Here is a 25,290-nt window from a genome sequence, read left to right on the forward strand (position 1 = left end):
AGTTTCCTTCTGAGCTGTTTCACTAAGAAAACTTCCAGCCAGTCCAGCTCCCCAGGCAACAGCCCCTAGATTTTAGCACTTGTAAAGTGATACAACTTGGACTTAGCAGGCTGGGTGGCGCTGTGTCTGCTAGGAGAGTGGTCTGGTTTGAGTCACTGCTAGTATAAACTGAAGGATTTTTGCTTTTAGGAAATAGAAGTCAACTTGAATTGAGCAAAAGAATGGGGAGGAATTTACTGTGATACTGAGGTGGTACTTCCTGGGCAGGATTGCTGCTGGGCCCTGGGGGTGGCCTTGTGTGTGATCCTAGAAGCCGCCCTACATTCCCTTCCCTTTTGCCCTCTCCTGCCGTCTGCTTCTAACTTTGTGACAGAGTGGGGTGCCCTCACCGTGCTTGCTTTCAGGACTCCAGACCAATCTGGACCCTTGGGCTGTCTGTGTTCCCAATTCCAAATGTTAGGGAGGGAGAATTTGACTGGGCCAGCTTAGGATAAAAGCATGACCTGGCTCCCATCAGCTGTAGTCAGGGTCATTAGCTGCTAGTTCGCACTAGGGGTGGAGACTGTGGGTCTCAGAACCAGAGCTGTACTCTGTAGAGCCACCTAGGTGCTGTTGTTCCCTGTGTACAGAAACTTCCTGTTATTCTCTCCGCAGGCCCTCAGCATCCTTCTGCTCCCTCAAAACATCCCACCCAGCCTAAGCCTGCTAACCAGCATGGTGGATGAAATGTGGCATTATGCTGGGGACCAGTCCACTGATGTGAGTGTTTTCTGCAGGTCCACTGTACATCAGGAAAGGCCTGACTTAAGCATTTCTTCAGCAATTTTGTGAAATTTCTTTGATCACAAGTGTGTGTGTGTATGTGTGTGTACCCACATGTGTACAGTATCGTTGCCATCTAAGGTCTGAGGAAGGCCTTCAGTAAATCTGGGTCATCTTTACTCAGAGAGCAGCATTCTAGCCACAAACAGTGATTATTCCTTCCCGCCTACAGTGACTGCATGAGGCCCCAAGAGCCCTTGTGATTGGACTACTTTTTTTACAACCGTTTTCTCCTCACTCTGCTAAGATACAGATTCTGCCGCAGAATCCCTCAGTGTTTGTCTTTCCTGAGACTGACTTTTGAAAAAAATAAAGAATGACACAGAGACGTGCATTTCTTTAAAAAGAAATTGCCTTCCCCTACCATCGTGGCCTGCTTTGCTAAGTAATCAATAAGTTCTTTTAAAAGGGTATAAATGAGGAAAATATCTGACTTGTTAATGTTACCATGTTTCTGGTGGGAAATAAAGAAAACAGAGTACACCTTCATAAAATAAATTAAACTGTGATGGTATTTTGTGGGATCCAAGATAAGGAGGCACACAGATACTCCCACCACACTTATAACAAAGTGCTCTAATAAGCCTCCTCCATGGGGGAGTATACCACCAACAGAGATGATAGGAAAACGAAATTAGAAAGCGAAGAAATTAAAGGAATAAAACAACAAGCAGCTGAGCTGGTCCCCTGAAGGGTCGTTAGCCAGAACCAGCAGAAGTCGTGGAGGGACTTGAACTCTCAGCTCTGCCCAGGTGTTATAACCTGTCCCTGATCCTGCCTCAGCCCTCACCCTGCTTACAAACACACAAAGGCTTGGTCGTAACTGGCTAATTGCAGCACCTCCCAGGGACTCAGATGTCCTAAGATTTGGTCTTTTCCCAAGCAGGTCCAAATGGGTTAGAGGTCCTCAGATCACTTGGGATGCTGATTCAACATCCTGATATCGTTCAAGCCCACTGACTGTAAATGCTGGAGATTGAGCCCAGGAGCTCAGGCGGTTCTGATGCCCAGCCAGGCTTTTGACATTAATGTAGACATCGCATGTATCTTGAGAGAAAGAAGAAATTAGAAGGGAGCCTGGGAGTCCCTGAAGTCTTGGGGAGGAACTTCCTCAGGCTCCCCTCCGCCCAGAGCAGCAGTAGTAACACACCTTCCTGGCGGCGTTTCTCTGCAGTTTAACTGGTACACCCGCCGAGCCGTGCTAGCTGGCATCTACAACACAACAGAGCTGGTGATGATGCAGGACTCGTCCCCAGATTTTGAGGATACTTGGCGCTTCCTGGAAAACCGGATTAATGATGCAATGAACATGGGCCATACTGCCAAGCAGGTAGCTGGGGACCGGCCATTTGGAAACCTCTTCAGTCAGCACACCCATCCTCCTCAGGCCACAGCTGATGTCTTGCTCTCTAGGGCCTCAGCTGACTATTCCAAGGGTCCTTGCAGGGAGCCTGGCTGGTTCCTCCTCCTACCAGCCCTTCCTTAAGAGCTGTGCCTTGCCCCTTGTGTGTTGTCCATAGGCTCCTCCTCCATTGTGACCTCACCTGTGGGGGCTCATAGGCTTCCTGATTTGTCCCTTTCCCACCTTTGAGCTGGTGCTGGTACTTAAGAGAACCTGACCTGTACTCTTCTAGGTAAAGTCTACTGGAGAGGCACTGGTGCAAGGACTCATGGGTGCAGCGGTGACAGTGAGTACTGCCCAACTTACCCCTGCCTACCCGCATCCTGCTCTGGCCCCCTGAAGCTTACTCTTGTGTCACTGACCCCACATAGCTCGTAGCCTTAAACTCAAAGCTAATAGTAAGACTGACACTGGTTCAGCCCCAGTGTCAGTCTTGATGCAAAATGCCCTACCTCAGTAGGTTTTTTTTTACTGGCACCAGGAAACTTTACTGATTCCAGAACTCTGGGGTGTCATAACCATGCCTGCTGCCTTGCAAACCTTGGTCTTTCCCAGTGCTTTCTTCAAGGCAGGGCAAGATCTCACTACTCTTTCCCTCTTTGTGTCAGCTCAAGAATCTGACAGGTCTAAACCAGCGCCGGTGAGAAGAAGGGAAGTAAGCCAGAGTGCCTGGAAGAAAACAAGCGAGTAGATTTAAAGGGCTTTGAGAAGTATGGAGCATCATCCATGGAATAGGATGTTAACGAGCACACAGTGAAGGACTCCAGAGTCACTTCCACAGTCAGCTGGAAACCACAGGGCACTTGATGATCCGTCCGGGCCTGGCACTGCAGGCCCAAGCCTTCGGATGCATTTCTGTATTGCAGCCGTGTGATTAAAAAATGTGATGCATCCAAGCACAGGAAGCTCCGCACGTCCCTGTTGTGGCCTCACGCGCATCCTGATCAGGGTTTAGATGCTTTAGAAATGCTCCAGGGCTCCAAAGACAGTAAGGTGTGAACCTACCACAAGGTGGCAGCTCATCCCCAGCACAGCGCCTGAGTGAACACAGTTCCCTGCTGACGGCCTGAGCGGCCACTCCTGTGGATCCCCTCAGAAAGCTGCCACCCACCCCATGAGATCAGTGCCAGCTGGAAAGTGGTGTGATTCCAGTCCTGTCATCACATTATGCCGATGTGCACTGAGGATTTATCAATGTATTTAGGATCTGTAAAAAATAAATACGTTTGAAGCAGTTGCCTATTACGTTTCTATCTAATCCAAGATAGGTATCCAGGACCCCAGCGAGAGGCAGCAGTGTTAGGAAAGAGGCTTGAGTCTAGCTGCCGGCAACCTGCGTTCTGGCCCTGGCACAGCCTCAGCGGGGCAGTACTGAGGGGCAGTGATGGCAGCTGCGCATCTCTGGATCTGGGTCTTCCCATCGGTCACAAGAAGGAGATGGACCTAGGCCTTTCCTCCAGACCATTAGCTCCCCTGGCTGTCTCTGCGGCTGACCACTTCAGTGATACATTCTTTTTCTTTTCCTTTCTGTGTTTCTTTTTCTTTTTTCTTGTCTTTTTTGAGACAGGGTCTGTGTAGTTCAGGCTGGCCTTGAGCTCACTTTGTAGCCCAGGCTGGTCTTGAACTCACAACAAGCCTCCTGCCTCAGCCTCCTGAGTGCTGGGATTATAGGCATGCGCTACCATGCCCAGCTCTTTTTCTTACTGTGCTGGGGATTGAACCCAGGGGCTGTTTACCTAGCCACAGTGATACATCCTACATCCTTTAGTTTATTGACTTCCTTTGCCATTTTGGTTGAGTGGTGCTTTGTCCTAACCTGCCTTAAAGTGGCTGAGTATCGGTGGGGAAGGCAGGAGTTAGTGGGAACTCAGGTCTCTTCTGTGTCTTATGCTAGGCCCTTTCCATACCTCAGGTTCTTTGTGTCTCTTGACACCCTGTGAGGTTCCTGCAGTACTATTGCACATTTCATTGCATTCTTTTTCCTTCATAGTGTCCATCTCACACTCAGCAGAAGACTGAATCACAGGTGGTGGAGAAAGGGTCACTCAGTGCCCCTGCCCTAGTCCCTGGAAGAGATGTCACTCCCTGCTACAGCTAACTCCTTTTTATTCTCTGATTACTTTTCTGGCCTTTAAATGTAGCTCCTGCTGGTTTCTGTTTAAAGGTCTCTTTTCAACTTCCACTCTTTAGAGGCCCATTCTTCTCTAAGCTGTTTAGAAGTCTTTTTTTTTTTTGGTACTGAGGATTGATCCCAGTGCCTTTACGCTGAGCTACATCCTCAGCCTCTCCGCCTCTCCCTTTGAGACAGGATCTTGCTGTGTAGTTCAAGTTGACCTTGAACTCATTATGTAGCTCAGACTGGCTTTGAACTGGAAAGGATCCTCCTGCCTCAGTCTCCTAGTGCTGGGATTACAGGTGTGTGCCACCAGGCCTTGCTTTTTGATAAGAGCATAAGCGCTATGTGGTGCACATGACCAGACACTGAGGCTGCAGAGAGGAAGAGCTCCACCCACTGGCACTGCACGGAACTGTGGATGATGCGTTATTTTGAAGAGCCTTATACCTTTTCCCACAGTTTTCAGAAGCACATCATCTAGACAGGAAAGGTGGACAGGAAAGTTTACACACCTCTAGTTAGGCTTACTTTGCTTTTATTTTTCACAGAGGTACAGCTTTACTTAATTCTTCCTAAAGGCAACATTGCCTTGTAAGTTTTCTCTTTTGCCATTAAATCAAACAGTACTGGAACAAACGACCTTGTATGGGGATTTTTGTTTTGCAAGTGCTTCTGCGAGGTGAATTCCTAGAAGTTAATTGTTACATCACTATGTTTTGCCACTTACTTTCTAAGATGGTTGAACTTGTATTGTACTTGGGAGGCTGAGGCAGCAGGATCGCTGCGAATTCGAGGCCAGCCTGTGCTTCCTAGTTCAAGGACAGCCTGAACTGCATAATGAGACCCCGCCTCTGCGGCTGGGGGAGCGGGGGGAGCCCTAGGGAGATAATTGAACCCGCTGCATTTTTGAAGCAGGGGGGTTAGAAGACGCGGGCCTGGTGCAGTCTTGGCCTCCGAAAGGCAGGTGGCGCTGCGGCGCGTCCGGGCGGAAGCAGAGAGGGCCGCTCCATCCAACTTCCGGCAGCGGCGGCGGGGTAGACGCAAAAGGCTCGGAGGCAGGCAGTCCCGGACGAGATGCCGTACGCCAACCAGCCCACGGTGCGGATCACTGAGCTCACCGACGAGAATGTCAAGTTCATCATAGAGAACACGGACCTGGCGTAAGGCGGCTGTGGGACGCGGCCGGCGGCTCCGCGGGGCCGGGCCGGGGTGGGTACCCGGAGCCGCCCACCCTGTGCCGGGGCTGGCACGGGGCGCTGGGCGCGGGGCCGGCCTGTCGAGGCTGTGGCGTCCTCACGCCGCCGTGTGTCTCTCCCTTAGGGTGGCCAATTCTATTCGGAGGGTCTTCATCGCAGAGGTCCCCATCATAGGTAAGACTCCAGGCTGAGTCCCTGCCGCCCCCCGGGGCCCCTCCCTTGGTCCTTGGCTGGGTCTGCGTGTTGGGGTGTCTAGAAGCCTGAGACGTGATTAGACCTCGTGCCGGCCTCGCAGGCTCCGGAGGGCCATTTAGGTCCCCTTTATACGGTGTGTGCTCGCTGAGGGGCGTGGGTTCAAACCCCTGCTGACTTGGGTCCAGTAGTGTTCGCTTACTGGCTCCGTGGAAACAGCAGAAATAGCGGGGCCGGTTACTACACCAGTGGTGCTGACCAGGGTGATGTCGAGGATTAAGTGAGCTCATCTGTATTAAGTGCTTTGTGTTTAGTGAGTGTTCAGTACTGATAGATGTCTTTTTATGAATCTCGTCTTTCCACTTCGCGAATGGAACTTCTTAAGTGCCGGGCATGGTGCTGGGCACTGGGAATGCACGACTGTGTAGAACAGGGGTTAACCCTGGTGGAGCACACAGTGAAGCTGCAGGAGAAAGGTGAATCCACAGACAACAGTGACGCAAGTAAACTTTGCTCGGGACCGAAGAAGCGAAGCTGCCCTGCACTTGATGCCTAGCCAAGCGCAAACCTGTTTCCGGTCTGGTTCTAGCCTCCCTGCTCCAAGTGTTTTACACGCAAACTAGGCTTGTATAAGTCTACAAGTGTGTTCTAAGTGTCAGCTCAGACAGTTGGGTTAGGCAAAGGAAATATAAATCGTAGCTGCTGTGTCAGGTGTTCAGACTTTTGAGAAAATAAGCAGACTGAATGGTTAGTGATCAAGGGAATGCTATGCTTCTGCACCGCCCGGGTCACATCCTCAGCCCAGTGTGGCGTGCTGGTCCTCCCTCTGCCAAATCTGTGCGTGCCTGTGGGCCTCGGCTTCATGAGTAAAGTGTTGCAGCCCTGACAAGCTGAGTCTAAATACCTTCTTTTCTCACAAATTCATTTCTAAAGATGATATGGAGCACCCACTCTAGGAATGCACCAGCATCTCAGAACCCTGCCTCGGGAATTTTCAAAGCATGAGGCAGAGACATGACATACACAAACATGACACAGAGCAAAATATGACAGGCCTCTTTTTTTTTTTTTTTTTTTTTGTCTTTTTGAGACAGGGTCTCGCTATGTAGTTCGGCTGGCCTTGAGCACACTTTGTAGCCCAGGCTGGTCTCGAACTCGCAACGATCCTCCTGCCTCAGTCTCCTGAGTGCCAGGATTACAGGCGTGCACCACCATGCCCGGCTCAACGGCATCTTAAAGGAAGTCTGCACAGAGTTATGTGAGAGAGGAATTCAAAGGGAGGGAGTGATCACATCTGCAGCATGGAGGGTAAAGACTTGGTTTTTAGGAGATTTTAGGTTAAAACTTAAAGGGTTTCAATTAGGGGAGGAATGTGTAGAGTAAAAGCCTGCAGGGGTGGGGGAGAGAGTAAAGAGGTAGAATAGCTTGGGTCATGGTCCTTGCTTAGATTAAGGAAGCATAGCAGGACAAAGTAAGGTAGCAGCTGGGCCCCAGTGCCATTAATTTCCGAATTTCATTGTTTACATGCAGATGTTTGTTTCTGAATGGATAAGTGTGTATTTCAGCCAAGCATATGTAAGAGTACAGTTTGGCCTCCCAGCACGTTGCTGGTAGGGACTGGACTTTATATTAATACGCCTAGCCCATTGGAGGAATTCAGTAAATATCCATTTTGGAGTGGAAATGAAGTTCTAAATTGGGTGATGTACTCATTATGTCATAAAACGAGGGATGGCGCTGGGCGTGGTGACTGATACGTGCCTGTAATCCTAGCACTATGGGAAGCTGAGGCAGGAAGATCACAAATTCTGGCCCAGTCTGGGCAACTTAGTGACTTAGAACTTGTTTTAGACAGATATATGCGTACTTATTGTGAGTCTGTTACTAAAGCCTAAATAGTTTTTATTAGGTCTGGCATTGACAGGTAGCACATTTAAATGCTTCTCACAGAAATATTCAGCTGAAAGATATATGTCCCAGTGTTTCTCTATGTAGTACAGGGAACCCTCTGCAGTAAATTCACCTGGGCAGGGAGGAGGGGTGCTATGTGTGGTTGTTAAAATGCAGGTTGCTGGAGTCCATTCTAGCACAGAGCATCCAGTAGCTCGGCCCGTGCATCTGCCACTCCATAAGGATCTTGAGAGCTCTGCTGTAAGTCTCTAAGTGAATTTGGTGGCTAAACCACATGTGTACATCTCTGCTTCCTTTATTTGCTAGCAATCGACTGGGTTCAGATTGATGCCAATTCCTCAGTCCTTCATGATGAGTTCATCGCACACAGGCTTGGTAAGTGCTGATGTTGGGGGGTTGAAGGGAACACACTGAGCCTAGAGTCGGAGGTAGAGGCCTCCCTCCCTCCTTCCCTCCTTGCTTGCAAAGGGACTTCTGGGTTCGTGGGTTGGCTTGGCTATTGGGGCTTCGGTAAAGTGCTTTTCTGTGTCTTCCAGGGTTAATTCCCCTCACTAGTGATGACATCGTGGACAAGCTGCAGTACTCCCGGGTATGTGTGTGTGTGTGTGGTGGGTGGACCTTGGGGCTGGGAAGAGGCTTCAGTTTTCTGAGAGACTTTTCCTGACATCTTGTTTGTGCCTTGGACTGTGTTGTAGTTTAGGAAGATAATGTGGAATTGTCTAGACCCTGAGGCAAGCCTAGGTCCTTGGTTCTTATGGGGCTTCAGGTTGCCTAGGCATGAAGGTATCTCATTAACCAGCCACACAAGAGGGGGCATCTACCCAAATGCCCAGATATACTGGCTGGGGGACTCTTCTTTCCAAAGCTCTCTTCTGGCAACACGAGGCTGGTGGGCTGATGGAAATCAGCGGCAGGTTGTGGTCGGAGGGGACAAAGAGCAGAGGGAGAGGGAACTGATCACTGGAGCAGCACCCGAGGGACTCAAGTATGGGTGCCTGCCAGATCCATGCCTCTTCCAATAGGCGAGGCTCCTGATGCATGGCCTCTCTCAGTGTCCCTAGGGTCGGGTTTGCTTTCTCTAATGATGTGTTGATAGCAGAAAGTGGGAGAGGATTAGGTTACCTTTGTCCTTTTACTAGGTAGGGCTGCATTAGATAACATCTCACTATGCCCTTTGGATGGCTCTGAGTGATACTGAATCAACTCTTTTTCTGATACTCCCAAGAGCGTGTCATCTATGTTTTGGCTGACTTGATATATCTCTGAATATGTATTATCGGTTTTGTTTTGAGAAATACTGAAGCACACAGATAAGTGTGGAGCTAATCTAGCAAATTTCACCTAACTAGTTGTCCCATTTTATAATTTTGCTGTATTTATTTCACATCTCTAGTCCCTGCCCTAGGCTGGGATTGAACCCAGAGCCTCAAGCTTGTTAGGCAAGTGGTCTACCACTGAGCTACAACTGCAGCCCAAGATTTTTGTTTCTAAGAAATACAGCATAACAGCACTGTAGGTGCCTGAGGCAGGAGGATTGCAAGTTTGAGCCCAGCCTGGACAACTTAGTAATTTAGTGAGACGCTTTCTCAAACTAAAAAATTTTAAAAGGGCTCTGATAAAGCTCAGTGCAAAGGCCCTGGGTTCATTTCCCAGTACCACACACATACCCACATACATACACAAAAAGATATTGGTGGGGACAATTGCACAACCAATTAAGAACAACTTGGCAGTGTTTTGCATGATGATATGAATGCTCTATGAACTAGCAGTACTGAGCAGGGATGGTGTGGCTTTTCCCTTGAGAATGTATAGAAAGTTAAAAACCAGAATAAACACTCATTTGTTCTTCCTATATTGTTAACCAATTGTTAGCATATTGCTACATTTGAATTATTTTTACATGTGTATAATTTTTGCTGAACTATTCAAAGTTAAGTTACAGAATCCTGACCCACCTTTCTTCAGTACTTTCCTGCACATCTTCTAAGAATAAGGATATTTTCCCATGTAGCTACCCTGTTGTCCATAAGAAAATTAGCATTCATTTGTAATATCTATGTTTAGTCCATACTCAGGTTTTCCTAGTGTCTGTAAATATTGCTTATTGTTTTGTGTGTTTGTGGGACTATGGTACAGCCAAGATTGAACTGAGGGTACCCTACTAGTGAGCTACATCTCTAGCCCTTTTTTATATTTTATTGTGAGACAGGATCTTGCTAAGTTGTTCAGGCTGGCCTTGAACTTGGGATCCCCCATCTCAGCCTCCTGACTGACTGAGTTACAGGTGTGTGCCATTGTGCCTGGCTATCCAATTGATTTTTCACAAAGTTGCAAAAGCAATTAAGTGGAAAAAAAGAGAATGAGGGGGCTGGGGATTTAGCTCAGCGGCAAAGCGCCTGCCTGGCAAGCGCAAGGTCGTGAGTTCAGTTCCCGGTACCGGAGAAAAAAACAAAAAAAAAAAAAAAAAAAAGATGCGTGCCATCACGCCCAACTGCTGCTATATTTTACTTTGACGGTTTTTTTTTGTTACCGGGTATCGAACTCACGACTTTGTGCTTACCAGGCGGGCGCTGTGCTGCTGAGCTAAATCTCCAGCTCTCCCTTTTTTTTTTTTTTTTTTTTTTGGTACCGGGAATCAAACTCAGCACCTTGCACATGCCAGGCAGGTGCTTATGCAGCTGAGCTACATCCCTGGCCCCTACTGCTATATTTTAAATGCTTATCCCCCCAAGGCGGTCTCCTTAGCCCATAGTCTACAGTGTCTGAAGTGCCCTCTTTCGCCATAGCTTTGGTCCTGAGGAAGGGGACTCCCAAGACCAGAGAGAATGGCAGTGCATCTCCCAGGGTGACATAGCACCCATCCAGTGTGGGTGTCAGCATGTGTCTAATTTGTCTTTCTGCTTGAGTGGCTCATGAAAATGTGTTCCATATTGGCATAGCCCGCAAGAGCCTGGAGACTGTGGTCCGGCCCTCTTTACAGATGAATTTAAAAAGCGACCAGGTACTGGAAGCAGGAGTCGGTTGGAGTGCCTCCTCTCATGCTCTCCTTCCTGCTTCCCTGCTGCCTTAGGATTGCACGTGTGAAGAGTTCTGCCCCGAGTGCTCAGTAGAGTTCACACTGGACGTGCGGTGCAATGAAGACCAGACGCGCCATGTCACCTCTCGAGACCTCATTTCCAACAGTCCCCGGGTGATTCCGGTCAGTGTCTGAGCGCCCTCCCTCCCCAGGGCTCTGCCCTTTCTGGCTCCCAGTGGCCCTGGCTGGCATGGATCCTTGTGAGATGTTGACCTTCCCTATGACCATCAGCCCTAACCTGCCGCCTAGAAGTGCTGATCTGGATTCTTAGGTAGAGGAGTGTTGGTGCCTTGTGTCCTCTGTCACCCAGTGAGCCCTTTCAAAGGCCATGGGATTGTTGACTGAGAAAGCTATGAGTACGTGGACTCCCTGGAGGCAGTTCTGCCACCTTCTCTGAGCACCCTTTCCCTGGCCTGACGTATTGCAGGATGGAGGTGCTAGGAGATAGATGCCAGAAGAGGTGACTGAGAGAGGAGAGGCTAATTAAGTGTTTTTGTTTGGGCTCCTTACAGGTGACATCCCGTAACCGAGACAATGACCCCAATGATTATGTGGAGCAGGACGGTAAGGGGCTGGGGCAGGTGTGCAGGCATCCTCCTGAGTTGTGGCTGCACAAGCAGAGGGACACACAGAGCAGAGAGCACCTCTCATGCTGCTCCTCGACTCCTCATAACATGGCCCTAGGCCCGTTTTTCCAGATATGTGGTCCTCCATAGCACTATCGGAAGGTGGAGAGCCAGGCCCCTCCTGCCCTTGCCTGACTCACACACCTCCCTGCCTGTAGACATCCTGATTGTCAAGCTGAGAAAGGGCCAAGAGCTGAGACTTCGAGCCTATGCCAAGAAGGGCTTTGGCAAGGAGCATGCCAAGTGGAACCCGACTGCAGGGGTGGCTTTTGAGTATGATCCAGACAATGCCCTGAGGCACACCGTGTACCCCAAGCCTGAGGAGTGGTAGGTCCCATCTTTGGTGGAGCTGGGTTGGAAAGGGGTGCTAGTGCATGAAGTGGGGCAGGCTGTCTGAACTGAAGGGCCCTGAAAACAGCAGTGGTCATGTGCTGATCTCTTTCTGACCTTAGGCCAAAGAGTGAGTACTCAGAGCTGGATGAAGATGAGTCCCAGGCTCCCTATGATCCCAACGGCAAGCCAGAGAGGTAAGACCCCAGCCCCATGCAGGAAAGTGCAGTGTGAGAATGCAGGGTTTGTATGCAAGCTGAGTCAGGCAGCTCCTGTCCCTCACATCCTAGTTCTCAGCTGCCAGCTGCCAGACTGCACCCATGGTATGTGCCCATCCCAGGTCAGTCACCGTTTCCCTTTTGGTCACCATGAGAAGGAAGGGGTTTCTAGCGACCCAACCTGTTCCTATTCTGCATTTGAGCCCTGGAAGAAAAGGCTTCTTAGGTCCTAGCCCAGGTCCCACAGTGAAGAATGTGAAAGGGTGCAGCAGGGAAAGGCTGTTGGTTTGATTTTCCACTTTGTCCCCAGTGTGGAACATCTGTATACAGAATTGTTTTAGGATTTTCATGGTGCCTGTTGGAAGTATCTGTGTCTTCAAGGACTTGCAAAGTGGTTTGGACCACTGTGCATAGATGGTTTTATATGAAAGGTCTGCCCTGCACCAGGTCAGGCTCCAGCTTCGTGTGGGAATGAAGCCAAGAGCCAGGGCGAGGAAGGGTGGATTGCGGGCCGGGCTCTCACCACATTTCTGCCTCTTAGGTTTTACTACAATGTGGAGTCCTGTGGCTCTCTGCGCCCTGAAACCATTGTCCTCTCGGCCCTCTCTGGATTGAAGAAGAAGCTGAGTGATTTACAGACTCAGTTAAGCCACGAGATCCAGAGCGATGTACTAACCATAAACTAACTGCAGCTCGCCTGTTTCAGCACAGTGAGGATTCAAGGCAGCAGCTGGAGTTCAGGTTTCTCTTGAGGCCTTCTAGTTTCTGGGCTCTGGGCTGCTGCTGCTGAAGCTTCACGCCAGGTCACCAGGACCAGTTAGCTGGGAGTTGCAGACAGATTATCAGGAATATCTCTGGTGTTTAGGCAGAGCCAATTTTTACAAGACAGTTAGCGTTCTTGGTCCTTCCAGGGCAGTGCTTACCAGAACCCAAAGCATCCCTCTGTCCTGTTTCCTAGCACACCAGTAGGGGGCTGTCCTGCTCCCCTGTGGGGAACACTGGACTTTTCTCCTAGTCCTTCCAGCTCATTAAAGCTTTTCTGTCCAAAAGGAGTTTTCACAGCTGTACCTGAGGTTTCTGATATTAGGATTGGGTGCTGGAACCTTTATCCAGGCAGCCTGTAAGCCCTCTGGTCCTTCCCCCAGGGGCCAACCTACTGGCACTTCAAATTCCTAGGTGTCCCTAATTTGAGAAGTAACTCTTTGGGAATAGAATAGCATTAGACCCTGGCTGTCTTCTGCCCCCACAAATAAACATGCTCTTACCCTACCCACCAGTTCCAACTTCCCTGCGGAACGCCTTCCCTGCCGGCAGCCTGATCATTTAGTCTGGTGGTGGGGGATGGGCAGGAGCAAAGGCCCCTCCCACGCATGTCTTTCTCCTAATGAAGGTTCTGGTCCTGGCTCCTCAACACAGTCTCCAAGCAGGAGCATACTCAAAGCAGCTAGTTAGGCAGCCTGGAGAAAAGCAGAGATCAGTATAGAAAGGAAGGGATATTTATTAACAATAGTTGTCTTTTTAAAAGTTTTTATTTTTGGCAATAAAGAGCACAACATAATCTCCTTCATGCGTTATCGTGCCACTAGCTGACCCAGCCAGCTCTCTCTCCCTCCCCAAGGCCTTTGGACCCCATCTCGCTTGCACCCTAGTTTGCTCTGGGTGGTCATTCCCTGGGTCACATTCAGAGCTGAGCTGGCTATGCCACCACTCTGGCTCTAGGGCTCCTTTGGGAGGGGCCTCTTCTGCTTTGTCATTATCCTGCCACAAATATGAATAGTGGTTATTTACAAGAAGGTCTGTTCCCACAAATCAGAACTCTAAAATATTAAAAAAACAATCAACAAAAATCCACGCAACCAAAGGTTTGATGTGAATAGAAAGATAGCCCTTCTGCACGGTAGTCAATAAATACCAGCACTAGAAAATCAATTGCTTTAATTGCATTTCAGCAGGGAGCCTCAGCACCATGTGGGGAGCAGGGATGGGAAGGTCTTGGTTCTGAGTGCTCTGGTATGGGGTGGCCAAGCTTAGGGTGGAGGGGCTTCCCCTCCTGGGGCAGCATCCACCCTGCAGTGAGAGGGAGCAGCAGGGGTACTCCCCATAGCAGTCCTGCCACGGCCTTCCCGCCTGGCCCCCCCATCCTGCACCCGACTGAGGTAACAGCACCCCCACTCCAAGGGCATCTTCATAGCCTGCTAAGCAGGAAGCAGCCTGTGCAGAAGTACATTTTAAACCAGATTTTCACCTGAGGCATCAACCAGATGTCACCTCTGCTTAGAACTCCAAGTGGAAGGCTGCCAAGTGGCGCAGCGAAAGTTTGGATCCTTCCTGCATCACTCTAGGCCCAGAGAACTGACGAGCCACCTCCTGTTTTGGCTCCTGGGCTGTTTGGGAAAAGCTAACAGGCATGCCAGCCTTGAGTTCTGATTGTCCCCCTCTGCTGGTCCTGGCAGCTCAGGTCCTGGCAGCAGGAGGGCTGTACAACAGAGGGCAGGGAAACAGCTGCCCTAATACTCAAAAACCACCTTGACCATGGCTTGGTCGTGGGATTAAAAAATGTATTATGTGTTGGTAGGAGGGATGGGGGAATCTCATTATATAGAGTATGTCCTAAGCCATATATATTAAAATCATGAACAGTATGTAGTCCCACAGTAGCTCAGCCCCTCACATGCTCAGGTGGGTGGCCAGCCCTTTGCCTTGGTCCAGCCACACCCTTGGGGGCAAGGGAGGGACAGCTCGCTCCCTCTCTCCAGGCCCTGGGCCAACAGCCCCTCGAGGCTGTCTTCTCCACAGGACACTGCAGTCAGCTGTGCAACAAGTGGCCGCAGCAGTTGTTGGTGCCCACCAGCCCTGCTGTCACTGGGAAGGGGTCTTGGGCTCACTGCTGTCCCCCTGGCTGGGCTTTGGCTTTAGCAGGATGAATCTGTTGAGGAGATCTGTTTCTGAGCTGGCCTGGGCAGCCTCATACCCCTCACCTGTGGGCACAGAAGGTGAGTGGGCTCAACTCAGATCCACGTCAAAAGAACCCTGCCCAGTAGGCCTGGTCTTCCGTGGGCGCAGGGCAGGGCAGCAACTCACCGGCATAGCTGGAGGCTTCGGCAATGTTCTGGGAACCTGTGATGTGGTGCCAGTAGGCACTGCGGGGTAACATGGTAGTGGGTGTGCAGGGATACGAGTAATGCTCAGTGCCCTTGTTCAGCAGCTGTGGGGGCAGAGAAGGGGTCCTTCCCATTAGCTGTAGGGGCAGTGGCTGACACTGTCCCTAAGCACTAGCTCAGGACTTCCCACCTGAGTCTGGCATGGTGTTACATGCCTGTAGTCCCACAAGTTGGAAGGCTGAGGCAGGAGGATTTTTGAGTTTGAAGCCAGCATGCTGTAGAGCAAAACTATCCCCCCATCTTCCACCACCACTCCAGTGAAAAGCGTGCTTGTCTCCACTGTGTACACACTGGCTTGAGACTTGGCTGGAGGCCCCAGGCACTCAGGCCTGCCCACCCTGGCTGCCCTGGACCCTGGACTCACGTCCGCTGGCCTCACCCTCACGTTCTTCTCCATTTCCAACAGGACCCGCTTGTGCTGCTCAGCGATGGCCAGGGTAGCACTGTGGACCCGCTGGTAAATCTGTTCCCCTTCCTGTGTCTGGAAGGTGTAGAGCCCTTCCCCAGCATCGCACATCCTGAGGACACAGGTGACAAGAGGGCAAGGTGATGGGGGCCCCACCACACCGTGCACGTGCCTGGCCAGGTGCTCCTACACCCAGGCCGCCCAGGGCACAGGCTGGGCTGTGGCTGGGGGCTGGACCATCAGTGCACACGCGCTGAGTGTGTCCGTGTGCCTGACTGAGGTCAGCATGCAGCACAAGAATTAACCCACCTAGTTTTCCCACCACCAGTACCCTCTGGTCTCCACATAATAGATTTTTTCTTGAGCCATTTTGCAGATGTGAAATCAAGCATACAGAAGCTGGGTAACTCAAACAAGATTGTATAGAGGAGTTTTTCTGTTTTGTTTTTTTTTTTGGAGTCAGGGTCTTGTTATGTAGTTCAGGCTGCCCTTGAACTTGCAGCGATCCTCCTGCCTCAGCCTCTGAGTGCTGGGGTTACAGGGATGCCCTACAAATACACCCAGTCTACAGAGCATTTAAGGCTAATGCAAATTCCAGCCAGGAACCATCCTCTCCGTAATTTTCTCAGTACTTTTCATTATCCTCCAGTACCAGCACCTGATTTGAGCACAGTTGGACCTTTGGTAAACAGCACCACTTGATTGGCCTGCCCTGGACAAATTACTTCTCTGAGCCTTGATTTCTTCCTCTGTAAAACCTCATCCCTTTTGGATTGCTATACTGATAACTCTGAACTCCTAGCTCTGTGCCTGACAGAGTGAGTGACTGTTCAGGATGGGGTGGGGAGGCAAGAGGGTCTCACCGGCCTGCCTCAAAGGTAAAGCGCGTGGCATCCCGGCCATAGCGGCGCAGCGAGCAGAGAGGCCACGAGACGAGCTTGACGCGGGGGTTGTGTATGTCCCAGAGGTAGATGTTCTCGTGGGTGATCTGCAGCTTGCACTCGCCATATACGTCCAGGTTGGGACAGGGCAGCAGGAAGACATTGAAGCGATCTGGGGCATGGGGATAAGTGGGCATCAAGCAGAGAAGGGGAGCCTCACCTCTTCCCCCTCCCCTCCCTGCCCCAGGGCCAGGACCAGGCCTCACCTGTCTGCTCGCACTGCACCCCTGGGGCCAAGAGGTCAGGCTCTCCCAGACTGATGTCGTTGAGCCGTGACCCGAGACACTCCACAGACAGTGTCTTGTACCACTCTTCCGCCTCCAGTTCTGGAGAAAATGGATCCTCATCTTGCTGCCAGCGCAGTGTTGCCAGAAGTCCCCCATCTGCCTCAGCCCAAGTCATCCCACCAAAAAGGCAGGGAGGGCAAGGCCATGCTGCTTGCCTGCCCTCCTCAGTCCGTGGCAGCCCCCCAGGGGCACTCTGCCACACCCTACGTCATCCTCCCCAGCCAGGGCCAGCCCTGCTCTGTCTCTTGGCTGGGCCATTGATGTGGACCACAGAGAGGCCGCAACCCCAAGGCCTCACCTGAGTCGCAGGTGAAGGTGCGTGCGGAGTCATCAGTGAATATGATAGCCACCGCCTGCCGCTTGGTCTCCTTGGGGAGCCGCGTGACACACTTGACATTGCTGATCTCGGTCACCTGGGGTGGCATTCACAAGGGACTAAGCCAGGCTGGCACAACTCTTTCTGCCTCCCCAGAGCTCTGCCACCCCCAGCAGGTGTTCTTGGACTTCAGGACTCAGTAAACCATTTTTGCTCACAGGATGGGGAAGCTAGGGCCCAGGCCACCTAACCTTGGGGCAGCCACGGAGGCACACAGACTTCTCATCTGGATACTTCTCCAGCCGCTGGGGCCCCTTGCTTGAGGACTTCCGGAACACCAGCCAGCACCTCCGGTAGATCTGTGGGGGCAAGATGAGGGGATCAGGCCTCCTGGAGCCTCCCACCCCGCCAGGCAGCTGTGCAGTTACCCCTGCCTGCCACAGGGGGCAGTGCCACACAGCCCTTCCTGGAGCCCCTGCCTGGAGAAAACTACCTGGGGACAGAAGTCACAATGTGACACTGCCCTGGGGGAGCCGCCCCTCCTCAAACCATGAAGGCAGTCATTCTGGGTTGCCTCCAAAAGCCTGTTCGAGGGCTTCTCATCCCCACTTTCTGGATTAGCACTCTTTGATCCCAGGATCTTCCCAGAGGCCAGTTAAGTATTATTGTCCCCATTTTATAGATGGGGAAAGGGAAGCACAGAAAGTTAAGTAACATCTCATAAACCAGGAGCTGGTACTTGAAGTGAGCTGTTGTGATCCCGAGCTGATGTGCACAGCCCACTGCACAGGCTGTTCTGGCTGGGGCTCTAACAGCACCAGCTGCCGCATAGGGGGTCATACAGGAAATAGAGGGTCCTGGCCCGTGGCCACCCTGTGATCACTGCAGTCCTGTTCTCTCTGCTGCACAAAATTCTTGATAACGCTGCTCTTGTCCCCAGACATTTTCCTTTTTATCCTCTTGCCAACTCTAGAGCATAAGATGCCAGGGTTACTTCCCTGTTCCCATGGGGACCCCAGAGGTCCTCAGAGGTAAAGAGGCACAGGTGAGAACCTGGGGTGCCTTCTGGCCATTCCTTCTTGTCCCAGCCATTGTCAACGTCCTGAGCACTTTTGGGGGTGAGGAGAGAATTGACCATTCCCTAGGGTTAAAGGCTCAAACTGGCCAATGCGGCACCTTAACGGGTGGCCTGAGCCACCCACCTACACTCATGTTCTACCTCCTCTTCCCGGGCCCACTCTCCTGCCACAGGCTGCCTTCCAGCCCAGCCTGGGTCCGAGGTTTACCTACTCACATGGCTCCGAAGGCTGCCCCGCCCTGGGCATCCCCAGTGCCACTCTCACCACAAACAAGAGGAGCCTCAGGGGTGGCCCAGAGTGGAGCAGAGCCGAGAAGCGTAGGGGACCTGGGGCTACAGCCCCAAAACCACTCCCCGCCTCAGCCCCAACCTGCCATGGTGCACCCGGTGTATGGCAGGCAGAGTCACAGGGTGCCATAGGCCTAGACTGTCCTGTCTCATGAAGCCAGAGTACTCCTAGCTCCTGTCTAGAACCCCCATGTCTGCCCTGCACCCCTGACCACAGCTTGGCCCCTGGCCAGTCCACCTAGGCCACAGCAGCCCCCAGCTCCAAGCTGCAGAGCACCCCTAAAGCAAAAACTTTTATTCCCAGAATGCTCGTTCGTATCCTGTGGCCTCATTGCAGAGCTCTGCTGAACACATGAATGAGCATAAGAAGAGACAGTGAATGGGTGGATGGATGGATGGATGGATGGATGAGTGCGTGCTGCCAACCCAGATACACCCTGCAGGTCGGGTACCAGGCAGCCTGCAGTGGCAGGGGCATGAGCTTGGAGGCCTGAGGACCCCAGTTGCCTGGTTACAATATACACACACAGCCAGGGAGCCACGTGCTCAAGAGCCCTCCTTCCCACTTCTCTTAGGGCTTTGATCAGCGCTTCAGAAGCGCTCTGCCACAGCTCTGCTGGGGAGGGAGGCCTGGCAGGTAAGAGGGTGAGCTCCCATCTGTGCGGCCCCTCCTCCACCTCAGAGCCAAGACAAGCATAGCAGTCCTTCACATCATGGGAAGCAAGGCTTAAGTCTGCAGAGGGCAGCTGGATCCCCTGGGGCTAGTGAACCCCAGACGACCTGACCACTCTCCACCTCCCAGGCTCCCCTCCTGGCTGTGCCCACCTGTCCACCTGGGGCCCCAGGAGTCCTGATGCTGACCCCAAGTGGCTGCCTCTGTGGCCAGTGCCTTCCTGGCAAGTTGGACAGGCCCCTGGGGACTTGTTAGGTACAGGTTATAGGAAGGAGGAATGGGTCCCAGTCCCTTTGGCCTCCCTACTGGGGCCTCAGCCTCTGTCTTTGTTCTGGGCTCCAAGTCAGTGAGCTGAATCCCTGTCTCAGGGGAAGAGCAAAGTGGCTGGTGGCTGCCAAGGCCCAGTCTCCACCAGGCTAGGGTCCAGTCTGGGCTACAAAGTCAAGTCCAGATAGTACTCCAAACATGCCACCAGCTCTGCCCCCTTGGACGGATGGCCCGCCTGACAACAGTGAGCTGCTGGCCCCTTCCCAGACACAATGCACTCCGACAGGGGCTCCAGCAGGGGCAACATCCACCTTTCTCCAAGGCCAGCCCTGCCTGCCTGGTATCTAGGAGGGAAGCCGGGTGTGAGAACCCTGAGTCTCCCTTCTTGTCTTCCACCTGGCACAGACTGAGTCAAGAAGCTCGAGCACTTGACCCCACCTCCACCCCCACCCCCACCCCACCAAGGCGGTGGGGGAGGGAAGAAGGGAAGGCCAGGAGTCTGGATAAAGCACAACCTGGGCAATTCTGGCCACCAGGTCTTTCCTTCCTGCTGGGGAGGAGGCAGCTGCCAGCCCTGTCACTGGAGGTGGAAGGAGCATTGACAGGGAGTAGAGGCAGCTCTTGGACACCTTACCAAGATGGTTAAGTAGGTCCCTGGGGCACCTACTCCTGCCTTCTGGGGGACCTTCCCCAGCTGGGGGTACAATGTGCTCTGAAGCTCATCTCTACAGACCCTCCAAGCCCCAGCCCAAGCAAGCACGGGGCAAGCACAGGGCCACCCACCGACCACTTGGAGCACATCAGCCATCCGAGAGAAACAGAAACAGGCCACTGTGGCCAAAGTTCTCATCGACAGACCTCAGAAGTACTGGCTTTGGCCCCAGGTGCCCCTTACCCCCTCCCCCCAACCAGTGTCTCTCCTTTGAAACATTTCTTTAACACCAAACACAACAAAAATATGATAAATATGCACGCTCGGAAAGAAGCGGGAAGCAGGAAGATGGGGTACTTCAAAGAAAAGAGGCCAGGAGAGGTGAGGACAGAGGAGGGAAGAGGCCCCAGGAAGTGGGGAAGCCGGCCTCAGCTTAGACACAGCCCAGTGTCTCCAGCCGCTCATGCTGCTGCTGTGCCACAACTTCAACAATAGCAGAGGAGCTGCTGCCCATCGACCACACCGCTGGCCCGGAGGCTGTGATGCCAGCCAGCCAGTCCCGCTGGGTGGGGGCTGCAGCAGGCAGAACCCGGCTGGCACATGCCAGGTGGCCCACGGCAAGAAGCCTGGAGACCACAAATGCTCGATGCTAATCTGCCGGCAGACAGCGCAAACCGGCACGCCATGCCTCCAGACCAGTCCTCAGGGACTGTCCCCCAGCAGGGTCCCCCGGCCCCCCGCGATAGTCACTCACTCCGAGCTTCCTGCTCTTCATCTTCACATAGCCCTGCTTGACGATGTCGTTGAAATTGGTCGCCATGGTGGCCCCACCGGCTCGTCTTCGGGGCGGGGCACCGGGCTGGGCCAAGGCAAGGGAGGGATGCCCAGGTGGCCTCGGTCTCCGACTCTTCTGATCACCTGTTCCAGATGCTCTGTCTGTGGTCTGTCTGCGTCCGTCCGTCCGTCAGGGCTGCTCCTCACCTCGCCCGCCTCAGCATTGTTTTAACAGTTCCTTTGCCTGGTGCTTGCTGGAAACACGGATGACAGGGAGATTACAGACAGTGACATCTTTCTCTTCCCCTTGCTGTCTCGCTCTCTTTTTTCCTTCCTCTTCCCACAGTCCTCCCTCCACCCTCCGCCCTTCTTCCTTCCCTTCCCTCCCCACCCCAGGACGACAGAACCATTCAGGAAAACCGAGGTGGAGGCAGCAGGGAGGAAAATGGTCCAGCCCAGTCCCCTCCCTCACGGCTGGGGCTGGCAGTTAACCCCTTCCTGGGAGATCCGGCTCCTGCTCCCGAGATGGAGGTGGGGGTGGAGGAGGGGAGGTGGCTGGAGCCCGGGGCTGGGGGCCAGGAGCTGCTGTCCCTCAGCTCCTCTGCCCCTGGCTCTCTCTCCTGGAACAACTTTGGGGCAGCCCCAGGGCAATTTGCCAGCACAAAACCCCCTCCTGGGTACAGAAACCTTGGGTAGGGGAAGTGGGGGGAGCCCAGGAGATGGCCCAGGGTCTGGGGTACAGAGCCTTGGGTAGGGGAAGTGGGGGGAGCCCGGGGTCTGGTGTCTGAGTGAACCCTGCACTTTGCCCTGTTGCCCTCAGAAGACTCCAGATCCCTGCCCCACCCCATCTGCCACCTGGTCTCTTCAATACCCCAGGCCCACTACGCTCTGCTCAAGGCCCCTGGAGCCCTCTGGCAGCTCCTCTGGGCGCTGCTTCCGGGGTGGGAGGGCAGAGTCCAGCAGGGCGGGGCCCCTAGATAAGCCTGAGGAATGTGCAGGGCCGGCCGGGGAGGCTGCTGTGGGAACAGTGTGCTCTGGCCTGGCCTTGGAGGGGGCGGAGGCCAGTCTGAGGGTACGGCTGGGTCCTAACAGACTGCTGGGTCTGGCCTGGCCAGCCAGTGCCTCCACGTTCTGACTACGGGCAGGAGTTAATTACAAGGAAAAGTAGGCTGGGTCCAGGGCCCAGGACACAGCCCAGATGATGCAGAAGATAGTATGGGCACCAACCAGAGCTCAACGTGGAGTAGGAAATGGGGTGCAGCAAAGCGACTTTCAATGAGGCAGATCCATAGACAGAATCATGGGAATCTTGGCAATGACCTCGTCTACCAACCTCACATTACAGATAGGAGAAGAAAGTTGCCCAGAGAGGGTAAGCCACCAGAATAAGGTCACACAGCAAGTCCAGGGTACAGCCAGGAATGAATGAGATGTTCCAGAACATCATCGTGATACAGAACTTTACCTTGCAGCCTCTTCCTGCTGCTAGCTAAGCCTTCTCTGCCATCAAACCTCAGGGGCCCGGCTCTGCCAACAACACGGCTCCTTGTGTTTTCAAGATCACTGGGTGGGAATTCAGTAGCACTCTGGGGTCAGCCGAGTGTCTGTGCTGCCAGGATGGGGCCCCAGGGCAAGCAGGCTGCAGCAGCTTGGCATTAATTAATCTCCTGGAGGCCTGTCTGTTGAGTCTCTAACAAGGAACAGATGGGACACCGCAGCGGGCACGTACAAACAAGGGGAAGGGCAGAGGGGTGATGTTCTCCCATCCTGTGAGCACCCTGAAAGCCTCGCCAGTGCCCCTCCTGCCCACTCACTTCCTGTGTCCCAGTTCCCAGGGGTCCCAGACCCTCTCATGCCCAGCAGCTCGGCTTTCCTCCTGGAAAGCCCGGTTCCCATGGGCCCTGACTCACCTGGGCTCTGGCCGTCGGAAGAGCATCAATTTTCCTAGCTCTGTCTGCACTGCCTGCCTCTGGGGCTGCCTTGTCCCCAGAGCAAGGACCAGCCCCCCTCATTCATCCAAAGTGCCCTGGATACAGTACGACCAGGATTGTGACCCATTTGGCCCGATATTCTGAGAAGCCCCCTCCCTAGCAGAGGACATGAGGTACATGAACTGGGAACCCCTAGAATGGCAAAGCAGGGTGTCCAGCAGCCCCTCTCAAGATTCTGGTGTGGGCCACAAGGGACCCAATCCCTCCTCCCGGTGGCGTTGATGTGGCCACTTCTCTAGTGTCAGTGTCTGCCCTGGGCCAGGCCACCACCAGCTCCTCACGGAGAGAGCCTGGCTGGGAGTTGCTCTGTTCTCCAGGGAGTGCCTATGAGGAGAGGCAGAGAGGGGGTGTCTCAGGTGCCCAGCAGGGGAGGGGGGCTGCCTGTCTACCTGCCCCGTGGGGCAGCCACTCTGAGCTCTCCCTCCCTGGATTCTGCCTGGAGGCTTTGGCTCCAGAACAAACACTACTCACTACTCTCTGAGGCCAGCAACCAATGGCAGAGCTGCCTGGCTGGCTGGGCCTCCCCGCCCAGCAGATCGGATCTTATCAGAGCGTCCCGACAGCCCAACCTGCACACCTTCTCACCATTGAGTAGTTTGCCTGTCTCCACCTCACAGCAAAGATCCTATCAGTGGCGAAGATTCTCTCCAGCACCAGGGACAAATCCATTACCTGCTGATCTGACCTCCCTCCCCCAAGTGACTGTCCTGGGCCACAGGAATACTCCTGAACATCCCCAAATCTCCCTAAGGAGCCACCACCCCAAACAAAGTGGGCAACAAAGACAGACCAATACCTAACTGGGCAGAGAGGACAGGAAGGGGGCACATCTGAACAGCACAGTCTCCAGACCCTTAACTGAGGAGACTGGTGCTACGCCCCTGTACCACTGCCATCTGTTCTCTCCTGGTCCCCTGCCCACCCTGTAACCTGCTAAACTCCTCCTACAAGTGCACTTGCATTCCCTGCCCACAACACTGTTCCCTTAGTCTGTCCCAAGAATCATTCCACCACTTCATTCAGATCTCAGTTCAAAGGTCACCTCCTCCAAGAGGACTTCCCTGGCCACGGCCAGAAGAGCCCTGATAGTTAGCTCTCTAACATAATCCAGTGTCACTGTCTTTGTCACACACATCACTGCAGGATTTTCTTATTCCTTCGTCTGCGCATTTGTTACTTGGCCTTGAAGAGATATCTAATGTCAGCTCCCTGATGGCCAGGCCTCCTCTAACTGGTTACAGCTCCATCCCAACTCCTACAACACTGCCTAATGCCAAGGAGGTGCTCAGTGTTCAGGGTTTGAATGAGTAATTCACTCCAGGATTGTCCTCCTCACCACCACCAACATCCATCCAGCCACCAGCTCAGCTTCCAGAAGCCAGCTCCCACCTCCCTGGGTTCCAGCACTGACTGTCACGGCCAGCAGATTTGTTGTTAGAGAACCGACTGGGCCCAAGACCCCACAGTATGGTTCAAAGCTGCCTCGGGGATCAGTGAGCTGCTGGCGCTGTGTGCAGACCTGGCCAGCCCCACCTTAGGTGGGGTTGTTGGGTGAGGTCAGGCCCAGCCCACTGCCCTGGCAGGAAGTAACCAGCACCCAGACACAGAGAGACAAGCAGTGGAGTGAGAGTGGCACAGCTCTTGGGACACATCCCAGATGGGGAACAGGAACACCTTAGCCTGTACTGGAGCCACATCCCCCTGAAAAGGGCCGGGAAGGAAAGTGCATGAGTCCCAGTCCTTAACCGGTGTCCAGGGAGCAGGCTAGAACCCGTGCCCAGTGCCCTGCTGCCTGGGATTATCAGACCCCACTCTCAAGTCCTTCATCCCAGCGCCAGGCAACTGTCCTGCCCAAGCCCCTGCTCTGCCCACAACACTTAAGTGCCCAGCCTTGGCTCGAGCCCCTTAAGTGGTGGCAGGAAGCATTTAACTGGAACCAGAGCCCAGGAGGAGAAGGTGGGCAGGACCTCCAGGACAGGGAGAAGGATTCAAAGGCAGGAGGCAGAGGGGTGAGGATAAGCAGTGGGTAGGAAACCCCACCTGCAGGGGGGTGGGCCCTGGGGCCAGCAAGGCTAGGGAAATAGTCTGTGGGAACCGGAGGTGTGGAGCCAGCAGGAGGCCCCCGGGAAGAAGGAAACTGGGAGTGGGGGCTCCGTGGCCCGGGCAGCACCCCTTCTGGAGGGCAGACGGAGGGGGTGGGCTAGGGGTCTGGGTACCTGTGAGCACAGGTGAGGTCAGGTCCCAACCTGGGCTCCCCAGAGAGGAGAGCTGGGGGTGAGGTCAGCTCAGGGATAGTTTCTGGGCAGCGCACCGGCTCGGGGAGTCGCGTCTCCGAGTCCCCACACCCAAGTAGGAAGGTCCCTGGGTCGGAGTCCGAAGGTTCGGGAGGTGCCCGCGGGCGCCCAGGGTTGGGAGCACCCAAGGTGCCGCGGGCTTGGTGCGGCCTAGGTCCCCCGCCCCATTTACCTGGGCGCCGAGGCCCGGGCCGGGGCGCTGGCTCGGCGGGGCCGCGAGACAGGCTCATGCCCTTGTCACAGCGCAGCCGGCGGGGGCGGCGGGCAGCG

The 25,290-nt window shown here is 53.5% G+C and overlaps 3 protein-coding genes across 7 annotated transcripts in view; 2 read left to right on the top strand and 1 right to left on the bottom strand.

The window, feature by feature from the left end:
• The window catches only part of Coq9 (coenzyme Q9), a 13,052-nt gene extending 9,592 nt beyond the window's left edge, over window positions 1–3,460 (top strand). The window contains exons 6-9 of the mRNA XM_005388389.2: window positions 655–759; window positions 1,997–2,152; window positions 2,457–2,510; window positions 2,833–3,460. Of these exons, the coding sequence (XP_005388446.1) occupies window positions 655–759; window positions 1,997–2,152; window positions 2,457–2,510; window positions 2,833–2,868 (351 nt within the window). The 3' untranslated portion in view covers window positions 2,869–3,460. The remainder of the gene's footprint in view (window positions 1–654; window positions 760–1,996; window positions 2,153–2,456; window positions 2,511–2,832) is intronic.
• A 1,882-nt stretch (window positions 3,461–5,342) lies between these two features.
• Window positions 5,343–13,454, top strand: Polr2c (polymerase (RNA) II (DNA directed) polypeptide C, 33kDa). Its single transcript, XM_005388397.2, has 9 exons — window positions 5,343–5,500; window positions 5,661–5,710; window positions 7,946–8,014; window positions 8,176–8,228; window positions 10,713–10,841; window positions 11,231–11,282; window positions 11,503–11,671; window positions 11,797–11,871; window positions 12,434–13,454. Exons 1-9 carry the CDS (start codon window positions 5,415–5,417, stop codon window positions 12,576–12,578), a joined length of 828 nt encoding a protein of 275 aa, XP_005388454.1. The 5' UTR covers window positions 5,343–5,414; the 3' UTR covers window positions 12,579–13,454.
• Dok4 (docking protein 4) lies at window positions 13,406–25,137 on the bottom strand. Of its 5 annotated transcripts, none has more exons than XM_005388396.2 (9): window positions 24,943–25,137; window positions 20,716–20,989; window positions 17,255–17,362; window positions 16,986–17,100; window positions 16,607–16,726; window positions 16,323–16,512; window positions 15,433–15,571; window positions 14,974–15,097; window positions 13,406–14,870 (listed from the first exon to the last, which is right to left on the bottom strand). In XM_005388396.2, the coding sequence occupies exons 2-9, from the start codon at window positions 20,779–20,781 to the stop codon at window positions 14,752–14,754; spliced, it is 981 nt and encodes a 326-aa protein (XP_005388453.1). In that variant the 5' UTR covers window positions 20,782–20,989; window positions 24,943–25,137; the 3' UTR covers window positions 13,406–14,751. The 5 variants fall into 5 exon arrangements, with proteins under 5 accessions (XP_005388453.1, XP_005388452.1, XP_013371661.1 ...); XM_005388395.2 differs by lacking the exon at window positions 24,943–25,137 and adding an exon at window positions 22,201–23,455; XM_013516207.1 differs by lacking the exon at window positions 24,943–25,137 and adding an exon at window positions 21,607–21,732.
• Window positions 25,138–25,290: the final 153 nt, after the last annotated feature.

Source organism: Chinchilla lanigera, unplaced genomic scaffold (genome assembly GCF_000276665.1).
Source record: "Chinchilla lanigera isolate Chin_1 unplaced genomic scaffold, ChiLan1.0 scaffold00032, whole genome shotgun sequence".
In the NCBI taxonomy this organism is placed as follows: domain Eukaryota; kingdom Metazoa; phylum Chordata; class Mammalia; order Rodentia; family Chinchillidae; genus Chinchilla; species Chinchilla lanigera.